Source organism: Podarcis cretensis (genome assembly GCF_951804945.1).
Source record: "Podarcis cretensis genome assembly, chromosome: 8".
NCBI lineage: Eukaryota > Metazoa > Chordata > Lepidosauria > Squamata > Lacertidae > Podarcis > Podarcis cretensis.
Genome location: NC_137177.1, coordinates 1489486 through 1514518, shown reverse-complemented (window position 1 = coordinate 1514518; position 25033 = coordinate 1489486). Strand labels below are relative to the sequence as shown.

Below are 25033 nucleotides of genomic sequence, written 5' to 3'. Positions count from 1 at the left end.
ATAATAATAATAATAATAATTTATTATTTATCCCCCGCCCATCTGGCTGTGCTTCCCCAGCCACTCTGGGCGGCTTCCAACAAAACACTAAAATACAATAATCTATTAAACATTAAAAGCTTCCCTGAAAGCCTTCAGATGTCTTCTAAAAGTCTGGTAGTTGTTGTTCTCTTTGACATCTGGTGGGAGGGCGTTCCACAGGGCGGGTGCCACCACCGAGAAGGCCCTCTGCCTGGTTCCCTGTAACTTGGCTTCTCGCAGGGAGGCCCTCGGATCTGGACCTCAGCGTCCGGGCAGAACGATGGGGGTGGAGACGCTCCTTCAGGTATACTGGGCCTTTGAGGCCATTTACGGCTTTAAAGGTCGGCACCAACACTTTTAATTGTGCTCAGAAACGTACTGGGAGCCAATGTAGGTCTTTCAGGACCGGTGTTATGTGGTCTCTGCAGCCGCTTCCAGTCCCCAGTCTAGCTGCTGCAATCTGGATTAGTTGTAGTTTCTGGGTCACCTTCAAAGGTAGCCCCACGTAGAGCGCATTGCAGTAGTCCAAGCAAGAGATAACCAGAGCATGCACCACTCTGTCAAGACAGTCTGCGGGCAGGTAGGGTCTCATCCTACCTGGTAGACAGCTGCCCTGGACCCAGAATTAACCTGCACCTCCATGGACAGCCCTGAGTCCAAAATGACTCCCAGGCTGCGCACCTGGTCCTTCAGGGGCACAGTTACCCCATTCAGGACCAGGGAATCCTCCACACCTGTCCACCTCACTGGAAGGACAGATCCTGAAGCTGAGGCTCCAAGACTTTTGTCCACCTCCTGAGAAGAGAAGACTCTCTGGAAAAGACCCTGATGTTGGGAAAGATGGAGGGAACAAGGAGAAGGGGACGACAGAGGACGAGATGGCTGGACAGTGTTCTCAAAATTCCCAGCATGAGTTTGAGGAAACTGTGGGAGGCAGTGGAAGACAGGAGGGCCTGGCGTGCTCTGGTCCAGGGGGTCACGAAGAGGCAGACACGACTAAATGACTAAACAACAAAGAGCATATCTGAAGAAGTGTGCATGCACACGAAAGCTCATACCAAGAACTAACTTAGTTGGTCTTTAAGGTGCTACTGGAAGGAATTTTTTTTGTTTTGACTATGGCAGACCAACACGGCTACCTATCTGTAACTGCAACAAAGAGCAGTTTGCGAGGGAGGAGCGGCTCCTCCTTGAGACTAACAATCCGAAGCGACTCCGAATTAATAGATTCGCATCAGGCGTTTCCCCCACTCGGACCAGAGAGAGCTGTTGGTTTTGCACAGGGAGGAGCAAACTTCTTTTGCTCTGCTCGCTTTCTCTTCCTGCTGGCGAACTGGCTCGGCCGGTTCCTGGACTGCAGCGAGGAAGCGGAGCGTGTCCGATCCGGAGTCACTCCCCCCCCCGCCCCCCGGATTCCGCTGCTCGGCCCCAGCAGCTTCTGATTCAGGCGCCAGGAATGCGCCCGTGGGTGGGGGGGGGGGTGCCCAAAGGAGGCGACGCCCTCTTGCGGGAAGAGAGGGGAGGGGGCAATGCGGAGTCACTCCGGATTAAGGCCGACGCGGCTGCCAACTCCTGGAAGCTGTACTGAAATCTATTTCCTCCATCCAGGCCCAGACAGGGGGGGCGGCATATGGGCCACTTGGCCCAGGCTTCCAATTCCAAAGGGGGCCTCGGTCAGCTAGGAAAGCATTTTTAAATGTCAATACTTAAAATAATCCTTTTCACTATGTATTTTTAAAAAGCACTGTTGCTGTTGTTTAGTCGTCTAGTCGTGTCCGCCTCTTGGTGACCCCCTGGACCAGAGCACGCCAGGCCCTCCTGTCTTCCACTGCCTCCCGCAGTTTGGTCAAACTCATGCTGGTAGCTTCGAGAACACTGTCCCACCATCTCGTCCTCTGTCGTCCCCTTCTCCTTGTGCCCTCCATCTTTTCCGACATCAGGGTCTTCTCCAGGGAGTCTTCTCTTCTCATGAGGTGGCCAAAGTCTTGGAGCCTCAGCTTCAGGATCTGTCCTTCCAGTGAGCACTCAGGGCTGATTTCCTTCAGAATGGAGAGGTTTGATCTTCTTGCAGTCCATGGGACTCTCAAGAGTCTCCTCCAGCACCAGAATTCAAAAACATCCATTCTTCGGAGATCAGCCTTCTTTATGGTCCAGCTCTCACTTCCATACATCACTACTGGGAAAACCATAGCTTTAACTATACAGACCTTTGTTGGCAAGGTGATGTCTCTGCTTTTTAAGATGCTGTCTAGGTTTGTCATTGCTTTTCTCCCAAGAAGCAGGCGTCTTTTAATTTCGTGGCTGCTGTCACCATCTGCAGTGATCATGGAGCCCAAGAAAGTAAAATCTCTCACTGCCTCCATTTCTTCCCCTTCTATTTGCCAGGAGGTGATGGGCCCAGTGGCCATGATCTTCATTTTTTGATGCTGAGCTTGAAAGCATTTTTAAATGTACGTAAATACTTAAAATAATCCTTTTCCCTATGTATTTTTAAAAAGCACTATTGTGTATCTATATTTTCCATTTTGTCTTTATATGCAGATACAGTTCAAGCCTTGAAATAAAATTATTTGTCAGCGTAACTTTGGTGAAAATTATTTATATACTTACTTATTTATAAGACTTCAGTTATCCCCAGAGTAAAAAAAGGGGGGGCACATTATGTACCTGGCCAGAGCCTCTGCCTGGCTCTGCAACCCCCCCCCCCCCCGCGCCTTATTATTTTTTATTGAACCTTTGGTGCAATTGTAAATGCAAAGGCAATTCGAAATGCAAAAAGTATGACTTAAAAACAACTTTTTTAAAAAATAAATGAAATATAGGGAAATGAAATTAAAAAAATATATATTAAAAAAATGTCCAGTAGCACCTTAGAGACCAACTAAGTTTGTTCTGGGTGTAATTGTGCATGCACACGAAATCTTATACCCAGAACAAACTTAGCTGGTCTCTAAAAGGGACACGGGGGGCGCTGTGGGTAAAACCTCAGTGCCTAGGACTTGCTGATCGAAAGGTCGGCGGTTCGTGGCGGGGTGAGCTCCCGTCTTTTGGTCCCAGCTCCTGCCCACCTAGCAGTTCGAAAGCACCCCTAAGTGCAAGTAGATAAATAGCGGGAAGGTAAACGGCGTTTCCGTGTGCTGCACTGGTGCTGGCTCGCCAGAGCAGCTTCGTCATGCTGGTCACGTGACCCAGAAGTGTCTTCGGACAGCGCTGGCCCCCGGCCTCTTAAGTGAGATGGGCGCACAACCCTAGAGTCGGACATGACTGGCCCGTACGGGCAGAGGTACCTTTACCTTTACCTTTTAAGGTGCTACTGGACAATTTATTATTATTATTATTTTATTTCGACTGCGTCCGACCAACACGGCTACCTACCTGAATCAGGGCAATGAGGCATCGTAAGGAATTTCTGCACATGCTTGCAAAAATCCGCTTCAGATTTGAATCGGGTCAATCGTAATAAACCGATTTCCTATTATGGCAGTTATTTCATTGTTATTTTTCTCTCTACTTTATTACATGATAAGACAAAGTTGTGCAAGCACACTGTAGGCCTGTCCTTTCCATGTGCTTCATTCTTCATATGAACAATAAAACCATGCCAAATAACATAACAATGGTCATGTTTCTTTTAAATCTACTTTCAGTGGAGTTTTATACATAGTTACCCAAAATTGCCAGTTTGTTTTTTAAGTGGCTTAAATGTTACATGGTTTCATCAGGGCCCAGGAAGCCAGTTGGTGACCGGGTGCCGGAGATTGCATTGAGAAGAGATTGCTCTTAATCAGGCATAGGCAAACTCGGCCCTCCCGAAGTTTTGGGACTACAACTCCCATCGTCCCTGACCACTAGTTAGCTAGGGATGATGGGAGTTGTAGTCCCAAAATAGCTGGCAGGCCAATTTTGCCTATGCCTGCTCTTAATCAAAAGCACGATAGTCAGAACTGCCACAGACATCGACCATAACTTCTGCCGGAGCTTGCTTTTTCCTCCTCCCTCCCATTCAGTTTTCCTTGTGTGTCGTGACCCTCTAGAGGGCAGGGGCCGTCTTAAAGCTGATGTTTTGCAAGGCAATAATACTTCTGAGTACCAGTTGTTAGAAACCCTGGGGGGCAGGGGAGGGGCAGCTCTGGTGCCCGAGGGTTTCCCAGAAGCATTTGCTTGGTCTCCTTGAGAACAGGATCATGGACTAATAATAATAATAATAATAATAATTTATTTATACCCCGCCCTTCTCGGACTCAAGGCGGCTTCAAAGCTCTGCTGCAAACAGTCTTAAATTAGTTACAAAGTAGACGTTGGCAAAATTCAAAATAACACATTGCTTTTAAACAGGATTGCAGTTCCTTATTCTTTTTGTTCTTAGTGAATAATAATAATAAAATTTTATTTATACCCCACCCTTCCCAGGTCAAAAACCGGGCTCAGGGTGGCTAACAACAAATTTAAAACACTTAATTATAAAAGCAGCATAAAATACGGTATAAAAACATGAATAACAATAAAATTCAAAAATCAATCAGATAATCCCCAGGGCTAGCTGGCTGAATTGGTCCTACTTGGGCCAGCGAGGAGGACAGGGGAGAATTAGCTTGTTTAGCTTGTATGTAATTCCGGCACTGCTCTCTCTCTCTCTCTCTCTCTCTCTCTCTCCCCAATTCTACTTATCTATCTATAGATCTGTCTGTCTATCTATCTATTGATCTGTCTGTCTGTCTGTCGTCTATCTATCTATTGATCTGTCTGTCTATCTATCTATCTATCTATCTATCTATCAAGCTGTCTGTCTATCTATCTATTTTTCGGTCTATCTATCTATCTATCTATCTGTCTGTCTATCTATCTATCTATCTATCTATCATCTATTGATCTGTCTGTCTTATCTATTGATCTGTCTATCTATCTATCTATCTAGCTGTCTGTCTATCTATCTATTTTTTGGTCTATCTATCTATCTATCTATCTACTATCGATCTGTCTGTCTGTCTATCTATCTATCTATCTATCATCTATTGATCTGTCTATCTATCTATCAATCAATCTATCTATTGATCTGTCTGTCTATCTATCTATTTTTCGGTCTATCTATCTATCTATCTATCTATCTATTTCTATCATCTATCGAGCTGTCTGTCTGTCTGTCTATTGATCTATCTATCTGTCTGTCTATCTTTCTCTCTCTCTCTCTCTCTCTCTCTCTCTCTATCATCTAATGATCTATCTATCATCTATCTATCTATCTATTTTTCGGTCTATCTATCTATCTATTGATCTGTCGGTCTATCTATCTATTTTTCGGTCTATCTATCTATCTATCTATCTATCTATTTCTATCATCTATCGAGCTGTCTGTCTGTCTATCTATTGATCTATCTATCTGTCTGTCTATCTTTCTTTCTCTCTCTCTCTATCATCTAATGATCTATCTATCTATCTATCTATTTTTCGGTCTATCTATCTATCTATCTATTTTTTGGTCTATCTATCTATCTATTTTTTGGTCTATCTATCTATCTATCATCTATTGATCTATCTATCTATCTATTGATCTGTCTGTCTATCTATCTATTTTTCGGTCTATCTATCTATCTATCTATCTATTTCTATCATCTATCGAGCTGTCTGTCTGTCTATCTATTGATCTATCTATCTGTCTGTCTATCTTTCTCTCTCTCTCTCTCTCTCTCTCTCTCTCTATCATCTAATGATCTATCTATCTATCTATCTATCTATCTATTTTTCGGTCTATCTATTGATCTATCTATTTTTTGGTCTATCTATCTATCTATCTATCTATTTTTCGGTCTATCTATCATCTATTGATCTATCTATCTATCTATTGATCTGTCTATCTATCTATCTATCTATCTATCATCTATCTAGCTCTCTCTCTCTCTCTTTCTCTCTTTCTCTCTCCCTCCATCTATTGATCTGTCTATCTATCTATCTATCTATCTATCTATCTATCTATCTATCTATCTATCTATCTATCTCTATCATCTATCTCGCTGTCTCTCTCTCTCTCTCTTTCTTTCTTTCTCCCTCCCTCCCTCCCTCCCTGGCGCCGCCTTCTTCGTTCCTTCCCGGGGCGGCCTCTTTCCTCCCGCTCCCTGACCCAGGGGGGAGGAGCCTCCTCCTCTTCCTCCTCCCTCCCTCCCTGGAGGCCCCGCCTCCCCCCGTGACTCCCGCTTCCGGAAGCGGAGGGAGGATGGCGTCGGGTGGGCGCCTGGCGCGCTGCTCGGCGGGGCCGCCCGGGCTCCCTCCGCCTCGGCGGGCGCTGCCGCTGCTGCCGCTGCTGCTGCTGCTGCTCGGCGGGGCCGCCCTGGCGCCCAGGCCCGCCCAGGGGGCCGCCTCCCAGCCGGGACGCTGGAGCCTCCAGGCCCGCGGGGTGAGCGGAGGGGGGAAGGGAGGAGCATGAAAAAGGGCCATCAAGGCAGCTTCATGCGGGATGGCCAAGAGGATATGGTCCATATAGTGCGATTAATACATAGTGGGGCATGATATAGTATAATTAATAAGGGTTAATGTGTCATTAGTAGACTATGCAATCAAGGCAGCTTCATGCGGGACAGCCAATATGATATGGTCAATATAGTGCGATTAATACATAGTGTGGCATAATGTAGGACAATTAATAAGGGTTAATGTGTCATTAATAGACTATGCAATTAATGCAGTTTCATGCGGGATAGCCAATAGGATATGGTCAATATAGTGTAATTAATACATAGTGGGGCATGATATAGGACAATTAAAAAGGGTTAATGTGTCATTAGTAGACTATGCAATTAATGCAGTTTCATACGGTATAGCCAATATGATATGGTCAATATAGTGTAATTAATACATAGTGGGGCATGATATAGGACAATTAAAAAGGGTTAATGTTAGCATAATAGGCAATTAATGCAGTTTAATACGGTATAGCCAATAGGATATGGTCAATATAGTGCGATTAATACATAGTGGGGCATGATATAGGACAATTAATAAGGGTTAATGTGTCATTAATAGACTATGCAATTAATGCAGTTTCATACGGTATAGCCAATATGATATAGTCAATATAGTGCAATTAATACATAGTGTGGCATAATATAGTATAATTAATAAGGGTTAATATTAGTATAATAGGCAATTAATACAATTCAATATGTAAGTAATATGATACAGTCAATGTAATATAGTCAATATATTATGATTACAGTGGTACCTCGGGTTACATACACTTCAGGTTACAGACTCCGCTAACCCAGAAATAATCCCTCGGGTTAAGAACTTTGCTTCAGGATGAGAACAGAATTTCTTGCTCCGGCAGCGGGAGGCCCCATTAGCTAAAGTGGTGCTTCAGGTTAAGAACAGTTTCAGGTTAAGAACGGACCTCCGTATTACAGGTACCACTGTAATACATAGTGTGGCATAATATAGTATAATTAATAAGGGTTAATATTAATATAATGGGCAATTAATACAATTCAATACGTAAGTGATATGATATAGTCACCGGATTATAATCAATATATTATAATTAATACATAGTGTGGTATAATATAGTATAATTAATATAATGCTTGTGGATATTAACTTTAATATAATAATGTGGGGTTCTTATTTATATCATTAATGTGGGGTTCTTGTTTTTGTTTGTATACCACGGTACATATTTTTGTGTTTTTATATGGTAAACCACCCTGTGCTCCTCCGATGAAGAGTGGCTTAGAAACTTAACAAATAGTAATATAATGGCCTTAGAGAGTAAAATAGCCAACGTTGTCATGAATGGCACTCATAACAATGTGTGTGTTTGAATTAAAATTCCTCAGAATAAACAGGCAGCCCATCCGCAACTGCTTGTCACGTTACGGTGTGACCAAGAAGCCAAACCAGAGCAGGCTTGATCCTCCGTGGCCATTAGGAGGAGAGGAGCAGAGCAGAGTCTGGACCAGGGGCCCCAAATGTATGTGGGGATAATAAGAAGAATAATGGCCTTGTTCCTGACCAACATTCAGCGGCAGATCCCTGCTGGGGATCTTGTGATCCCCTCCCTTCTTGTCCTGCTCCTGTCTGTTGGGGCATCTGCAGGACACTTAATAATAATAATAATAAATTTTATTTGTACCTCGCCCTCCCCAGCCAAGACAGGGCTCAGGGCAGCTAACACCAAAAACAATTGATTGAAATGCAGCTTAAAAAACAAGATTAAAATACAACATCAAAACATTAAAATGCAGCCTCGTTTCAGTGGAAACTCAATCAGAAACTTTTTTGGGGATGAAAACGTCAAATCTTCACGAAGGCTAACTATCCAGACTGGTCCTACATGGGCCAGAAAAAAGCCAGGGAAGTCCCCAAACAGGAGTTCCATTACAGAAGGGAAAAAGGAAAAAGGGAAAGGGGGAGGGAACCAAGTTGATTCTTAGCCTCCTCACTTTGTCCATGTCAGGCATAGACCAACTCCGGCCCTTCAGATGTTGGGGACTACAACTCCCATCATCCCTAGCTAATAGGACCACTGGTCAGGGATGATGGGACTTGTAGTCCCAAACATCTGGAGGGCCAGAGTTTGCCTATGCCTGGTCCATGTCATTGAAGGCACCAGGTCTGCCATTCATCCCAATGGAGCAGGTGAAGACTTTTCCCTCTGTGTGCACTGTGCTAACAGATCTAGGAGTGAACCATTTCTGAGTCCTGTTATGGACACTGTTTTTTTTTGGGGGGGGGTGTTGTGCATGTTTGGGGAAAAGTTGGGCATGGCAGGTTGGAAGGGGGGGGAGGTAAGAAAAGTCTGCACCTCTCATTTGGGTCTTAAAGGATCACATTCCATAGAAGGCAGAGGTATTTTAAGGTGGGTAGCAAGATGCGGGCGGGGGGGTGGGGGGCGTAAGTTTCCTTGAGCAAGAAAAAGATCAGAAGTCTCCTGTCTTTGGGGTTGTTTCAGGGATGGGAATGGGCAGATTATACCATCTATGACAGCGGTCAGCAAACTTTTTCAGCAGGGGGCCGGTCCACTGTCCCTCGGACCTTGTGGGGGGCCGGACTATACAGTGGATACTGGGGTTGCGAACGTGATCCGTGCAGGTGTGGGTTGCAATTTGGCGCTTATGCGCAAAGCGCAGTTTAGCGGTTTTGCGCATGTGCAAGCACCGAAACCTGGAAGTAACCCGTTCCGGTACTTCTGGGTTTGGCGTGGTGCACAACCCGAAAACACAAGCGTCTGTAACCCGAGGTATGACTGTATTTTGGGAAAAAAATAATGAATGAATTCCTATGCCCCACAAATAACCCAGAGATTCATTTTAAATAAAAGGGCACATTCTACTCATGTAAAAACATGCTGATTCCCGGACTGTCCGCGGGCCAGATTGAGAAGGCGACTGGGCCGGATCCAGCCCCCATGATCTATGAACAAGGAAGTCTGCCTCTATTTACAAGCTGCCCCTAACTGGAAGCTGCTGGCGGTGGGCAGGATGGAAGGAGCGCTTGAGAAATCAATCACACTGAGTGATTATTAACAGGCGGAGGTGGCATCTAGCGGGAAATGCTTTCAGGTTCTCACCGCAAGTTCTGATATTACCTCTGAATGTGAGAAAGTGGGGAGACCTATTTCTTCATTTCCTGAGCACACAACCCACCCCCAAAAACCACCACCCTCAATTTCATTTTTTCGGTGGCGCTGCAGACGCGAAGGGCGCATGCATGCTCTTCCTGTGGCCTACTTTCCCCGGTTCTTCAGGGTCATAAACCTCGCCCACAGTCCTGTGTCCTGGGCCAGGTGTTTTTCTGTAACTGCAAGATAAAGGCTGCCCTTTGAGACTGCAGGCTTCTTTTTTTGTTCTCGGGGACAATAAAGCCCCGTGGAATGTTTGCCCCCGAGTTAATATTCGTTTACCTCGGCAAACAGGTTGCATTGCTGATTTGGGTAGCAGGTGAATTTCGCCCATGTTGGTCTAAACCTTTGGGCTAACACAGTTGAGAAAACTACAGTTCCCAGGATTCCTTGGGGGAGTCCGCCATGAATGTTTAAAGCAGCACTATGGAGCTTTAAATAATAATAATAATAATAATAATAATAATAATAATAATAATAATAATAATTTATTATTTATACCCCGCCCATCTGGCTGGGTTTCCCCAGCCACAAAACACTAAAATACAATAACCTGTTAAACATTAAAAGCTTCCCTAAACAAGAATGTATAGTGTGGACCAGGCACCCCCAACCTTCGGCCCTCCAGATGTTTTGGGACTGCAATTCCCATCATCCCTGACCACTGGTCCTGCTAGCTAGGGATGGTGGGAGTTGTAGTCCCAAAACAGCTGGAGGGCCGAGTTTGCCCATGCCTGGGCTAAACTATCCTTCTCCAGGCTGGACCCCACCCAGATGTTTCAGACTTCAGCCAAACATCTGCCCAAAACATCTGGAGGGCAGCAGGTTAATTCAGGGCAATTGAATGACTGCGTTTCCCTGACTTGCAGAGAGCGAAGGCAGATCATGTGCTTTCCGTCTGCCTCGCGAGTAAAGCCTAGTTCACCTGTTGGAGTTCCAGGCCAAAAACATGAGTTTGCAATAGGACCACCGCCAGTTGTGTCTGCAACTAGGGAGGGCAGCCATGGGGCAGCTGCTCCAAGTTTCTGGCTTTTGCTTCCAACCCTCCTTCTTTGCTAGAGGAAATAATGGCTGACAGACGCTGGATGTCCCAAAATAAGCCCAGAGTTTAGTCTCGGGGCGCAAGCTTTGAACACAGAAAACAACCCGAGTTTCTGCCCTGATCATCTCTGGGTTAGGAAATACTCCTCTCTCTGCCGGAGTATTACTGTGCCAGATCAGCTCCCCCCCCCCCAGCTTTGTGGCCTCCCAGAGTTTGGGACTCCGACTCCCATCAGCCCCTGCCGGCATGGACAAATGGGCAGGGATGATGGGAGTTGTGGTGCAGATCAGCTGGAACTTTGATGGACATATAATCTGACTCCGTATAAAGCAGTTTCATACCCTTAGCTAAGAGGAGAAATGTGTGGGGCTGAGGCAACAGAGAGGGGCATTAATGATAAATAGTAATGATTAATTTTTATTTATACCCCACCCTTCCCGGTTCAAAAACCGGGCTCAGGGCAGCTAACAACAAATTTAAAACAATTATAAAAGCAGCATAAAATACAGTATAAAAACATGAATAACAATACAAATAAAAAATCAATTAGATAATCCCCAGGGCTAGCTGGCTGAATTGGTCCTACTTGGGCCAGCGAGGAGCCCAGGGGAGAATTAGCTGTGGAGTCTCAGAACGGGTGATCTTCATAAAAGGGGAAGGGAAGAGAAGGGAAATAAAAGATGAGGCTGAATTCAAATGAAAAGCCAGGCGGAATAGCTCTGTCTTACAGGCCCGACGGAAGGAGGTTAAATCCTGCAGGGCACTGGTCTCCTGGGACAGAGCATTCCACCAGGTCGGAGCCATCACTGAGAAGGCCCTGGCCCTGGTGGAGGATAATCTGACCTCCTTAGGGCCCGGGACCTCTAAACTATGGTTATTCATGGACCTTAAGGTCCTCTGCGGGGCAGACCAGGAGAGGCGGTCCCGTAGATACGAGGGCCCTAATGTTTACAGCTAAACATCAGGCAACTCTTTCTGTGTGTGGGATGGATGGTCCTCAGGTTGTGGTTTAGGATCTGCAGCAGTTGGGGGGGGGGTGATATATGTTGCCCCACCTGCTGGTCCCACAACCTGCCTCCCGCCCACCTCTCACCCTGATGCAATGCTTATTGAACATTATATGGTGCACTTTGGGTGTTGCACTGTTCTCATCTCAGTCCTCTGCCATCTGTATTATCCCCATGATGCAGATGGGGAGACTGAGGGTAGTGACCTGCCCCAAACTGCCCAGTGGCTTCCTGTCCGGCATGTGACTTCGCTCTGGCTTTCATTCTTGCCTTCTGAGCTTGCATTCTTTGGAAATTTAACCCACGGGGACGCACAGCCTGTAACACAAGGCTGCTCCTGTTTCCTCGCCGCTCAGCATCTCTTTCTCGCTAGGAGCAGGCTGAAATTTTCCACTTGCAAGTTGCCGCTCCGCTGAGGCTAAGTGGTTGTTCTCATTGCGAGTCTGAACCAGAGGAGACGTCCTTGCGTGGGGGCCTGAAACTATTTGGGGGAGGGACGAGCCCGATCGAGGGTGTCTCTAATCAATCCATTTTTGCTGTTCTTCTTTTTCAGAACAAAACGAAGAACTTGTTTATCTTACCCAAAACAATGTTTAAGGACACCCAGATTATCCTCAAATGTAAGTTCCGGTGCTGTTATAAAAGGGAAACTTCTCACCTGTGCAAAGACTTACCTTGTGTCCCACTCCTGTCGATAAACTTCCATCGTCGGGAGAGATGCTTTAGTAGTACGATACGCTCCTAGGGTTCGTCTTATTTCCCACTAAGACCAGGGCCTTTACTGTGGTGGCTCTGGGGTGCACCAACAATACTGGCATTTAGGCCTCCAATTCAGATATAGGATGGAGGGGAACCTGGCTTGACAGCAATGCATGCCAAAAGAATCTAGGGCAGCCTTTCTCAACCTGTGGGTCCCCAGATGTTGTTGGACTACAACTCCCATCACCCCTAGCTAGCAAGGCCAGAGCTCAGGGATGATGGGAGTTGTAGTCCAACAACATCTGGGGACCCACAGGGTGAGAACCGCTAGTCTAGGGGTTTTAGCTTAACAGTGTGATGCAGCTATAAAAAAGGTAATTCTATTCTAGGCTGCATCAACAGAAGTCTAGTGTCCAGATCAAACGAAGTCATAGTACTGCTCTATTCTGGCTTGGTCAGACCCTGCCTGGAGTCCTGTGTCCAGTTCTGGGCGCCACAATTTCAGAAAGATATTGACAAGCTGGAAGGTGTGCAGAGAGGGGCGGCCAAGAGGATCGAGGGTCTGGAAACCAAGCCTGATGAGGAACGGTTGAAGGAGCTGGGTCTGTTTATAGCCTGGAGAAGAGACGGCCAAGAGGTTATTTGTCAGCCATCTTGGGTTGTCACCTGGAAGATGGAGCAAGCTTCTCTTCTGCTGCTCTGGAGGGTCGGACCCGAACCAATGAATAATAATAATACATTTTTATTTATATCCCTGTCATTCCTTCATTGTAGGGGGTTGGTCTAGAGGGCCTTTGCGGTTCCCTTCCAACTCTGCTGTTTACCCAGGCTTTCTCCAAAGGAGTGATTCAGCTCCCTTTGATTCACTGACTTGTGATATACAGTACTTGTTTCATGGTGGTTTTTTTTATTGTTGGCTTTATGCCGTCCAACAACGCGTTATTTCTTCCTTCCGTTGGCAGTAACGTGTGTGTGTGCAAAGATATACATTCACAGATAAATAAATTAATGCCTTAGGTCCTTAAGGTCCACAAATGACAACATTTTGGAGGTCCCAGGTCGCAAGGAGGTTAGATTGGTCTCAACTAGGGCCAGGGCCTTTTCAGCGCTGGCCCCGACTTGGTGGAACGCTCTGTCACAAGAGACTAGGGCCGTGTGGGACTTGACATCTTTCCGCAGGGCCTGCAAGACAGAGCTTTTCCGCCTGGCCTTTGGTTTGGACTCAGTCTGACCCTTATGTTTCCCTCCCCTTATGGTCTTGATCTATGGGCTACTTTTAAAATGAGGCTGCATTTTAAATTGCATTTTAACCTGTATTTTAAATTGTGGTTTTTTTTTCCTTTTGTTTTCCCCTGTATTATGTTTTTCCTGTGATTTAATTGGTGTTAGCAGCCCTGAGCCTGGCTCTGGCCTGGGTAAAGGTAAAGGTAAAGGTACCCCTGCCCGTACGGGCCAGTCTTGACAGACTCTGGGGTTGTGCGCCCATCTCACTTAAGAGGCCAGGGGCCAGCGCTGTCCGGAGACACTTCCGGGTCACGTGGCCAGCGTGACATCGCTGCTCTGGCCAGAGCCAGAGCCAGAGCCGCACACGGAAACGCCGTTTACCTTCCCGCTGGTAAGCGGTCCCTATTTATCTACTTGCACCCGGAGGTGCTTTCGAACTGCTAGGTTGGCAGGCGCTGGGACCGAGCAGCGGGAGCGCACCCCGCCGCAGGGATTCGAACCGCCGACCTTTCGATCGGCAAGCCCTAGGCGCTGAGGCTTTAACCGGAGGGCGGGGTATAAATTTTATTATTATTATTATTATTATTAGCCCCAAAGGTAAGGCAGATCAGGGCTCATTTTCACGCCTGGTTAGCGCCAGACGCTTGCTGCCCTCCTGGAGTCTTTGCCTAATGCTTATTTCCCTTTGCAGTTGTGGAAAAGAACTGCGTCACCCCTGATTTGTCCCTGAACATCACCTGGTACCTCCGCAGCTCCCACTGCCACGACGAGGTCTACATAGACGTGAGCAACCGGCCCCTTCTTTGCTTTTGGGGTGGAACTGGGGCGGGCGGGTTGAAGAGTCCCTGAGAACCCCAGGGGCTTCTGGGCTGTCTGTGGGCGGTGCAGAGTTAGACTGCAGAACTCCCTCCCACAGGAGCGCCACCGACCTTGGTGGCTTTAAAAGAGCATTTGACGAATTTGTGAAGGAGAAGCCTATCGATGGCTGCTTTGCCTCTATGGTTGAAGGCGGCAATGCTCCTGAACACCATTTTTTAGTTTTTGGGTTTTTTTAAAAAAAATATTTTTATTGAATGGTTTTATGTTACTAAAAACAATACAACCATACTACCACTAGAAATAATTAAGGAATGAAAATTACATACATCAATATTTAGTTTATTTGTTATTTACCGTCTTATTTCCTCCCAAACGTTCCATACAAAAACACACATATGTGCAGACACCCACACAAAATGATAATAATGAAAGTAAATATTTTCCCCCCTTTCATCTTCCAAAATCTTTTCTTCAACTTTGACTTCCTGTCAAGTCCCTTTGCAGATATTTTATCTTACAATTGAATGTACACAAAACAATAAACCTTTCTATATAAATTTTCCAATACATTCTGAAAACATAATAAATCCTTAATTGTTGTCCACCTCCTTTTAGTTCCTTTATCACTCGAATGCTAGCACGGAGCCAAAACTATTATTGTATTTTTGAACCTATCTTCTATAACCATCCCATTTTTCTGCAAATTTCTGCTTTGAGATTCCTCTGAGTTTGCTAGTCAATTGAGCCGTCTCCACCAATTCCTCTAATTTGATTTGCCAATCTGTTATTTTTGGAGACTCCTGATCTTTCCACCCCTTGGCCACAAGTAGACGAGCCGCTGCGGTTGCATACAAGAATACCTCTCTTAGATGTTTTTGGGATCTCTTTATCTAAAATAGTTAATAGAAATGCCTCCGGTTTTTTAAGTAAAAGTTATCCCCATCATCTTTTTTAATTCATTGTATATTTCCCCCCCCAAAAAAAATCTTAATCTTTTCACACGTCCATTTTTTAGTTTTCCGACAACTCGTTTCTCAGTTTCCTCCTCTGCCCTCTCAGGAAACCAAGGCGGAGCAGTACCTGAGCCATTACGAAACGGAGGCCAGCGTCGCCGGAGGCGGCCAGTACATTTGGTACACGACCCTGGTCCCATGCAGCCAACTCAATGAGGTGGGGAATGCAAAATGGCGGGCAGCGTGTCGCTGGGACGCAGGTGGAGTGAGATCCGTTTAACGGGGAAGGCGGCTGCGTTGGGGAGGGCTGGCCTTTGGGCGGAGCAGGAAAGAGGATTTGTGTCTGCAGAAGGAAGGAAGATTTGGGGGGAGCCCAGGGCGGCCTGCGGAGAAGCGTTGTTTCTGCTCCTTCGCTAACGGGGTGAAGGTGATCAGCGGAGGAGGAAAGATTTTGAAAGGAAACCGGACGTGGGAAGCGGCTTTTGGGCAAAGTGTGTGTTGTCGTGGCCCAGTTGGCTCAGCGCAACCCGGCGAACGTTTGGGTTTCCGGGCTGAAGATCGTGACCCCTTCGCTTCTCCTTGGTTCCTTCCTTTTAATGATTTAATGTCTCCACCTCCATCGTTCAGCCTGGACACTGAGGTCCAGCGCTGAGGGCCTTCTGGCGGTTCCCTCCCTGCAAGAAGTGAGGTTACAGGGAACCAGGCAGAGGGCCTTCTCAGTGGTGGCACCCGCCCTGTGGAACGCCCTCCCATCAGATGTCAAAGAGAAAAATAACTACCAAACTTTTAGACATCTGAAGGCAGCCCAGTTTAGGGAAGCTTTTAATGTTTCATAGGTTATTGTATTTTAGTCTTTAGTGTTTCATAGGTTATTGTATTTTAGTCTTTAGTGGCTGGGGAAACCCAGCCAGATGGGCGGGGTATAAATAATAAATTAGGATTAGGATTAGGATTTTGTTGTATTTAACCTTGTTTTTTAAGTTGTATTCCAATCAACTTGTTTTTATTATTGGTTGTTAGCCGCCCTGAGCCTGGCCTTGGCTGGGGAGGGCGGGGTATAAATAAAATTTATTATTATTCTTATTTACTTGGGGAGGAAGCCTGAGGAGCATGGAGGGAAAAGAGGCTTTTCTTTGGACCAAGAAGAGGTAGAAATCTGGTCCAATTTTGCAGCCAAGGGTTTATCCCCAAATTAGGAGATGTGGGGTGCGTTTTCCCTTAGGAATTGCAAATTGGCGAGGGGTCGTGGGGGGGGAGGCTTTTGTCAGGAGAAAAGAACAGGGCGCTAACAACCGTCTGTCTCCCTTTCTTTTTCAGCTGCACTTCCCAGAGCTGCCGAAGCCCCAAAAGCTTCAGCCTTTCAAGGAGGAAGGCGTGGTCAGTTCGGTCAGTGGAGAGTCGGGGAACTGGGGGGCTGGGGAATGGGACTGTGGTCTCACTCTAGACAGAAGTCCCTGGCCTTCTTATTGCTGCCCGACGACATAGTGAGGGGCTGCAGGCTTGCTTTAAAGGAGGGGGTTGGGTTGGATGGCCATTAAACTGTGGAACTCACTGCCACAAGGGAGACAGGATGCTGGACTAGACGGGCCCCTGGCCTGATCCTGCAGGCTTTCCTTATGTTCTTTCTCGTACCTACAGGACCGCCTCTCCCGGTATGCCCCACGGAGGTCCATAAATAGCAACACCCTGGAGGTCCCGGGCCCTAAGGAAGTCAGACTAGCCTCACCCAGAGCCAGGGCCTTTTCAGTGATGGCTCCAGCCTGGTGGAACGCTCTGTCTCATGAGACCTGGGCCCTGCGGGATCTGATTTCTTTCCTCAGAGCCTGTAAGACAGAGTTGTTCCACCTGGCCTTTGGCTTGGAATCAACTTGATCCCCTCCCCCTCTTTCCTTTTTCCTTTCTCGTTCTGTGATGGAACACCTATTTGGGGACTTCCCTGGCTTTTTTCTGGCCCACGTAGGACCAGTCTGAAAGCTGGCCTTGGTGAAGACTTGACTTTTTCATCCCAAAAAGTTTTTGATTTGAGTTTCCACTGAAATGAGGCTGCATTTTAATGTTGTACTTTAATCTTGTTTTTTAAGCTGTATTTCAATCAATTGTTTTTATATTTGGTGTTAGCTGCCCTGAGCCCGGTCTTGGCTGGGGGGGGCGGGGTATAAATAATTTATTATTATTATTATTATTATTATTATTATTATTATTATTAATGGAGCAACAGCGGGGGAAGACTCTTACTCTCCTATGGGATTTCTGGAAGCAAGCAGCCCTGTATCGGGCGGATCCAGCAAGTTGCAAGTGCTGCTCTCAACTGCGCTCCTGGAGCCCCTGAAGCCAGCCTTTAATGAAATTCAGTGGTGGGATGGATCTTCCCACTAGGCCAGATGGTTCTTCCCTAAATAGGCAGGGTGTTTCTGTACCATTCAGCATGGCGGGGGGGGGGGGGCTAGCAAAGCCAGAAGGAGAGTGGGCAGTGCAAATTTTACCATTGTAGGGTAGGCTAGTTTCCATAGATATTCAAACACACCTCTCTCTCCTCTCCAGAGCTATTATCAGTATATTCCAGGGATTCAGTCCATTCAGGAAAAACAAACTCTCAAGGTGGGGGCAGGGGGGAGAAAGCTGGGGGGGAGTGTGGCCTGAGGGAGAGACCCAAATGGGAGTTGGAGGGTAGCATTAAAATAATAATAATAATAATAATAATAATAATAATAATATTACAGTGGTACCTCTGGATACGAACGGGATCCGTTCTGGAGCCCCATTCGCATCCAGAAGCGAACACAACCCGCCTCTGTGCGTGCGTGGGTCGCGATTCACCACTTCTGCACATGCGCATGACGTCATTTTGACCATCTGCGCATGTGCGAGCGGCAAAACCTGGAAGTAACACGTTCTGTTACTTCCGGGTCGCCGTGGCGCGCAATCCAAAAGCGTTCAACCTGAAGCACATTTAATCCGAGGTATGACTGTATTATTATTATTTATACCCCGCCCATCTGGCTGGGTTTCCCCAGACACTCTGGACGGCTTCCAACCCAATATTAAAAACACAATACAAGATTGAACATTAAAAACTTCCCTAAACTTCCCTTCCCTGGCCAGACTCAGAAGTTTCCCCCCATCCCTGGTATAACAACAGATATCGTTGGTGGCTTTGCTGCAGCCCTGTGGATGTTCTGCCTGATTTTCTCTGAAATCGCTAACTGCTGGGTACCAGATGTAGCTTCTCTTGTTTGCCACCCCCTCTTTCAGTGGGTGAGAGAGAGAGAGAGAGAGAAGGGTATTTGAAGAGCATTAGGCTAGTAGAAGAAGTTTTGTAAAGAGAAATACAAGAAGTGTTACAAAATGGATAAAGAATAGAGATGATTGGTTATGAGTTTTAAATATAATAAGAAAAGTAAGAAATTCATACTAAGAGATGAGATTGGAAAATTTTCAGACAGGACCAATGGAAGTCAAAAAAATTGAATAAGATGTAAAAGCATGTTTAATTACTGTTGAAAATGGTATGTTAAAACTAATAAAAATTTGTATATATTAAAGAGAGAGAGAAGGGATGTTTCCCCCTTCTTGGGACCCCTTACAATTTGCAGGCATGGTGGCTCCCAAGATCTGTGGGTGGACCGATTCCTCCATGAGATGCCACCCTTTCGTTGGCGCACCCACCTTTTTCCTGATGCCCATTTTCCCGTTTCGCCCGCAGCCCCAGTCGGGAGTGAAGAAGAGAGAGGCTCCCAAGCAGGCAGAAGAAGAGGCCGTGGGGAAGGAAACAGGAGCCACACAAGTGAGCAAGGGTGTTGCGCAGCCGGCTGCCTCGGCCAACGAGAAGGAAGACAAAGGCGCCGCAAAGAGCACAGTGGCGAAGAAGCAGAAGTTAGAGGTTGGTTGTTGTTTAGTCGCTTAGTCGTGTCCGCCTCTTCGTGACCCCCTGGACCAGAGAACGCCAGGCACTCCTATCTTCTACTGCCTCCCACAGTTGGGTCAAACCCATGCTGGTAGCTTCGAGAACACTGTCCCACCATCTTGTCCTCCATCGTCCCCTTCTCCTTGCGCCCTCCATCTTTCCCAACATCAGGGTCCTTTCCAGGGAGTCTTCTCTTCTCCTGAGGGGGCCAAAGTCTTGGAGCCTCAGCTTCAGGATCTGTCCTCTCAGTGAGCACTCAGGGCTGATTTCCTTCAGAATGGAGAGGTTGGATCTTCTTGCAGTCCATGGGACTCTCAAGAGTCTCCTCCAGCACCAGAATTCAAAAGCATCCATTCTTCGGCGATCAGCCTTCTTTATGGTTCAGCTCTCACTTCCATACATCACTCCTGGGAAAACCAGAGCTTGAACTATGCGGACCTTTGTTGGCAAGGTGATGTCTCTGCTTTTTAAGATGCTAGAGGTTAGTAGGTGGTAAAAATGGCATGCTCCTGGTTCCTTGTTTAGTAACCGCTGTGCCCAATCCTGCCCTCTAGTTCATCAGGAGTTTTCTCTGCTTGCAAAGGTGGCAGGGGCATCTTCTTTGCACCCCTGGCAACTCCGAGGAAGGTGGGCAACCTGCGACCCCTAGATATTATGGGGCTATTGTGCAGTTCTGCTCTTCTGTGTTCAGTTCTGGTGGCCCCACGTCAAGAAAAGGGCATAGTAGGTTTGGGGAAAGGGCGACCAAAACAATCGAGGGATCAAGTTTGCAGCCTCTGGGACTTTTCGTTTAGAGAAAAGGCGAGGTAGAGCCGATGCAGAAGAAGTTTATAAAATTACGCATGGGCTAGGGATGCAGGGGTCGAGAAAAAGGACCCTTGCTTTCTTGTAACACTGGCAGCATTAGAATTTGGGGGCGTCAAACAAAGCTGAGAGTCGGAAAATTCAGGACAGGGAAAAGAACGTCGCTATTCACTTATTCACTCAATGGTTGAACCGTGGAACTCCCTGCCACATGAGGGAGAGATGGCTGACAACCGGGATGGCTTTTCAAAGAGGATGGGGCAAATTCATGGAGGGGGAGGGCGGCCAAAGGCTGTTTCCATGATGGCTATGCCATGCCCTCCTCGGTTGGGGCAGCAACGCTTCTGAGTCCCAGTTGTGGGAAACTGCTGGAGGGAAGAGTTTCTCTTGTGCACGGATCCTGCTTTCAGGTTTCCTGGAAGTGGCAGGTTGGCCGCTGTGAGAACAAGATTCTGGACTAAATTGGCCAACGGCCTGATCCAGGAGGCTCTTCTCCTGTTATGATATAATACAATACGATATGATACAATAATCTTTATTGTCATTGCCCCATACAGAACAATGAAATTGAAAAATCTACATCAGACATTCAAAACCAACAAGCCTGCTATCCCAGCCTGGTTGGCCCCCTAAAAACTCTGATACTCCATAATTAAATACAATATACTCCCATAGAGACTACCTTCCACTGCGTTTAGAACCAAAATCGCATTTGGATAGAAACTGTTTCTCAGGCGGCTAGTCCTAGTCTTTATAACCCTGGACCTTCTTCCAGAAGTCAGAAGCTGAAAGAGATCATTTCTGGGGTGTGCACTATCCTGCGCTATCTCTGCAGCTTTCTTATGGCACCTGGAAGCGTAGATTTGATCCAAGCTGGGAAGAGTGCACCCAATTATTTTCTCCGCAGTCTTTACAACCCTGGACAGCATTGTTTTTTCCCTGACCGTGCAGCTCCCAAACCAGACACACAGACCATAAGTTAATACACTCTCCAAAGTACAATGGGAAAATGCCATCAACAGGTCCTTTGAGAGATTGTTTTTCCAGAGGATTCTCAGAAAATATAACCTCTGCTGTGCTCTCTTCACCAGGTCTTTGCTGTTTTCTCCCCAGGTTAGGTCATCTCTCAACTCCATTCCCAGAAATCGAAACACTGAGACCTGTTCCACACACTTCGCCTCAATAACGAGTGGCTGAATATTCAATTTACATTTCCTAAAGTCCACAATAATCTTTTTTGTTTTCTTTAAGTCAGTGTTTCCCAACCTTGGGACTCCACCTGTTTTTGGACTACAACTCCCATCATCCCTAGTTAGCAAGACCAGTGGTCAGGGATGATGGGAATTGTAGTTCAAAAACAGCTGGAGGCCCAAGGTTGGGGAACACTGCTTTAAGTTAAGTTCTTCTGCCTCTGTGCCACGAATCCAGCAGCAAGGAACTGGGGGGGGGGGGAGGAAGGATGGGGTGGGTGCAAGTTTGGCACAGCTTTGAAGTCGCCACAAGTTCCGGCCGCAGCACCAGAACCTTGGCTGACCTGGGGGGGTTCCTTTCAGGTTTCGACGGTCGCTGTGACCTGGGAAGACGGGCCATATGTCTTCATCCTTAGGATCTTGAGCAACAAGACCCCGTCTCCTAACTGGGAGATCAAAAGTGAGTGAAACGGCACAGCTTTTCCGTGGGCGGCGAGGGTTGAGATTAGTCAGCGGAGCGGCGTTTGAGTCGGTGGTGAAAGCTTTGCCTTCGTGCCTTCTGTGCCTGGCATTAGATACCCGGGTGAAGAGATGGGCTTTGTTTTCCAGCTCTGTTGTGTATAATGCAGGGTGGATAAAAATCAATGGGTTTTTTAAAAATAGTAATCAAAAAAATCAGATTTATACAATACAGTATACAAAGAATAGAAATAAAAACATCAATTATATAAAGTACATTTTGGGGTTTTGAGTCCGTAGTCAAAGTGTGGGTCTTATTCTGATTGCCCCAGCTAAAAACCTTGCCGCCTTTGCTGTCACCTGCTCATCTTGATCTGCCAAGAGAAAGGACCCTGGGGCAGTGGCTGGGTGACCCGGAATGGACAATAAAAGAGGGGCGATAATCTCATTCCTCAAGTCTTTATAAAGAGGGCAAGCCAGAAGGGCATGTGCCCTTGATTCGGTACTGCCATCTCCACAGGGACATAAGTGTTTCTCGTGTGGAATCTGTTGGAATCGTCCCTCAAATGCAGCCGAGGGCAAGACATTCAATCTTGCGAGAGTAAAAACGTGTCTGTATTTTAGGATTGCTCAGTTGTGCATATAGGCTGCCAGAGAGTCGAAATGGGAAGGTGTAAAATAGTCATGCCATGGGCCAAAAATTCCTTATTGAGGCCAAGTTGTTCTGACGCTGATATCATTTAGGCGCTGGCAAATTAGACTGTTGCTTGACTAAAACCCACAGTGAGTAGCTGTTGTGGTGATAAAACACAAGAGTGAAGTTTTTGATAGACAATTTGAGTCCAGGCGCTCTTGTGACCATATTGCAGCACGAGGGATATTAGACCAGGGGGATTTGAGTTTAGGCGAAGCCAAGAGTTAAGTGTCCTACGCCAGATCCATAATTCTACCGAGGGAAGAATACCCTCTAGGCGCAATGATGTGTTTGGGACACAGGGTGGGACAGAGGAAATTTGCCTTAAGAGCTTTGACTGGACAGCTTCCGTAGACCCAAGGTGAGTTCCTGTCCAAATCTGAGCCCTGTATAATAGCTGTGCTGGCGGATTAGCTTGGAACTCTTACAGGACTGAGGGTATATGTTTGCCACCTTTTGTGTGGGAAAAGCGTGTCAGAATTTTGGTGCTTCCTCTCCCGTAGCCCCTTCCGCTCACCTGTCTCCTTTCCCCCTCCAACTTTCAGTTGACGTGCAGATGAAGCATCCTGACCACCAGTACATCTCCGCCTCCGAGTGGCCTTTGATGGTGGTGAGTTCTTTTCCTCCCCATGGGTTCCCCCTGTGGGGCTCGCCGATGCTGCGTGTGGGGTCCGGCGGGCAGCTCAGAGAGACTGACAACCAGCACAGCCGTTTCAAAACAAAGAGACCCCGGGCAATGATGCGCTTTGGACCAGTCAAATTTTCCGAGTCGTCTCCAAGGGCAGCCCCACGTAGAGTGCATGGCAGTAGTCCAGCCTGGAAGCTAGCGGAGTACAGCGGCCAAGACACCTCTGTCCAGTAGTTGGCGCTGTGTCAGGATTTCTGCCTTGACCCATTTTTATATACCGTGTCAGTAGCCAGGTGTTGGGACTACAGTTCCCAGCATGGAACTGGTGTGACGCGGCAGCTAAAAAAGCCAATGCAATTCTGGGCTGCATCAATAGTATAGCATCTAGATCAAGGGAAGTAATAGTGCCACTGTATTCTGCTCTGGTCAGACCTCACCTGGAGTACTGTGTCCAGTTCTGGGCACCACAGTTCAAGAAGGACACTGACAAACTGGAACGTGTCCAGAGGAGGGCAACCAAAATGGTCCAAGGCCTGGAAACGATGCCTTATGAGGAACGGCTAAGGGAGCTGGGCATGTTTAGCCTGGAGAAGAGGAGGTTAAGGGGTGATATGATAGCCATGTTCAAATATATAAAAGGATGTCACATAGAGGAGGGAGAAAGGTTGTTTTCTGCTGCTCCAGAGAAGCGGACACGGAGCAATGGATCCAAACTACAAGAAAGAAGATTCCACCTAAACATTAGGAAGAACTTCCTGACAGTAAGAGCTGTTCGACCGTGGAATTTGCTGCCAAGGAGTGTGGTGGAGTCTCCTTCTTTGGAGGTCTTTAAGCAGAGGCTTGACAACCATATGTCAGGAGTGCTCTGATGGTGTTTCCTGCTTGGCAGGGGGTTGGACTCGATGGCCCTTGTGGTCTCTTCCAACTCTAGGATTCTATGATTCTATCCAGTGTGGCCCAGTTGCCATGGATGATGGGAGTTGTAGTCCAGCAGGGTCCTGTTTTTGCTGCCCCTGCGGAGCTGGTTGCTGCTGCTCCTCCTCCAGCCTCCTCCCTCTCCTGCCCTTTCCTCCCCCCGTAGTTCTACATGGTGATGTGCATTGTCTACGTGCTTTACGGGGTCCTCTGGCTGGTCCTGCTGGCCTGCTACTGGCGAGACATCCTTCGCATCCAGTTCTGGATTGGCGGCGTCATCCTCCTGGGAATGCTAGAGAAGGCCGTCTTCTACGCTGAGTTCCAGAGCGTCCAGAGCCAAGGGACGTCAGGTCAGTGGGGACTTGCTGATAGCGACGTGCTTTGCAATACAGTGGGCGCTTCGGTTGCGAACGGGATCCGTGAAGGGTGCATGCTCACAACCTGCAGCGTTCGCAGCCTGCAGCGGCGTGTCTGCGCATGCGCGGGTTGCAATTCGGTGCTTCTGCGTATGCACAATTTAGCACTTCTGTGCATGCGCGACCCCCGAAACCCGGAAGTAACCCCTTCTGGGTTTCAGTAGTCCGTAACCTGAAAATCGCGTCTGTAACCTGAGGTATGACTGTACACACACACACACACACACACACACACACACAGTTCCCAGGATTCCTTGGGGGAAGCCGCCATGACCGTTTAAAGCAGCACCGTGGAGCTTTAAATGTACGGTGTGGACCAGGAACCCCCAACCTTCGGCCCTCCAAATGTTTTGGGACTACAACTCCCATCATCCCCTGACTACTGGTCCTGTTAGCTAGGGATGATGGGAGTTGTAGTCCCAAAACATTTGGAGGGCCAAGTTTGCCTATGCCTGGTCTAAACTACCCTTCTCCAGGCTTAACCCCACCCAGATGTTTCAGACTTCATCAGGGGTGATGGGAGTTGTAGTCCCAAAACATCTGGAGGGCCGCAGGTTGGGGACGCCTGGCGTGGACCTTGCAGGAAGTTTCTGGTTCCTGTCTACAGGGTCTGCCCCACATTTTCACAGCCTCTGCCTTCTCTCAAAATGG

At 47.2% G+C, this 25033-nt stretch overlaps 1 protein-coding gene across 4 annotated transcripts in view; it reads left to right on the top strand.

The window, feature by feature from the left end:
* The first annotated feature begins 6220 nt into the window (after positions 1-6220).
* The window catches only part of LOC307221172 (transmembrane protein 87A-like), a 34327-nt gene continuing 15514 nt past the window's right edge, over positions 6221-25033 (top strand). For 3 of the 4 annotated variants that reach the window (XM_079985517.1, XM_079985518.1, XM_079985516.1), the window contains exons 1-9: positions 6221-6409; positions 12231-12297; positions 14292-14383; positions 15479-15589; positions 16690-16758; positions 19076-19252; positions 21634-21730; positions 22969-23033; positions 24133-24316. In XM_079985517.1, coding sequence (XP_079841643.1) covers positions 6230-6409; positions 12231-12297; positions 14292-14383; positions 15479-15589; positions 16690-16758; positions 19076-19252; positions 21634-21730; positions 22969-23033; positions 24133-24316 — 1042 coding nt within the window. In that variant the 5' untranslated portion in view covers positions 6221-6229. The remainder of the gene's footprint in view (positions 6410-12230; positions 12298-14291; positions 14384-15478; positions 15590-16689; positions 16759-19075; positions 19253-21633; positions 21731-22968; positions 23034-24132; positions 24317-25033) is intronic. The other variant, XM_079985519.1, reaches the window with a different exon arrangement.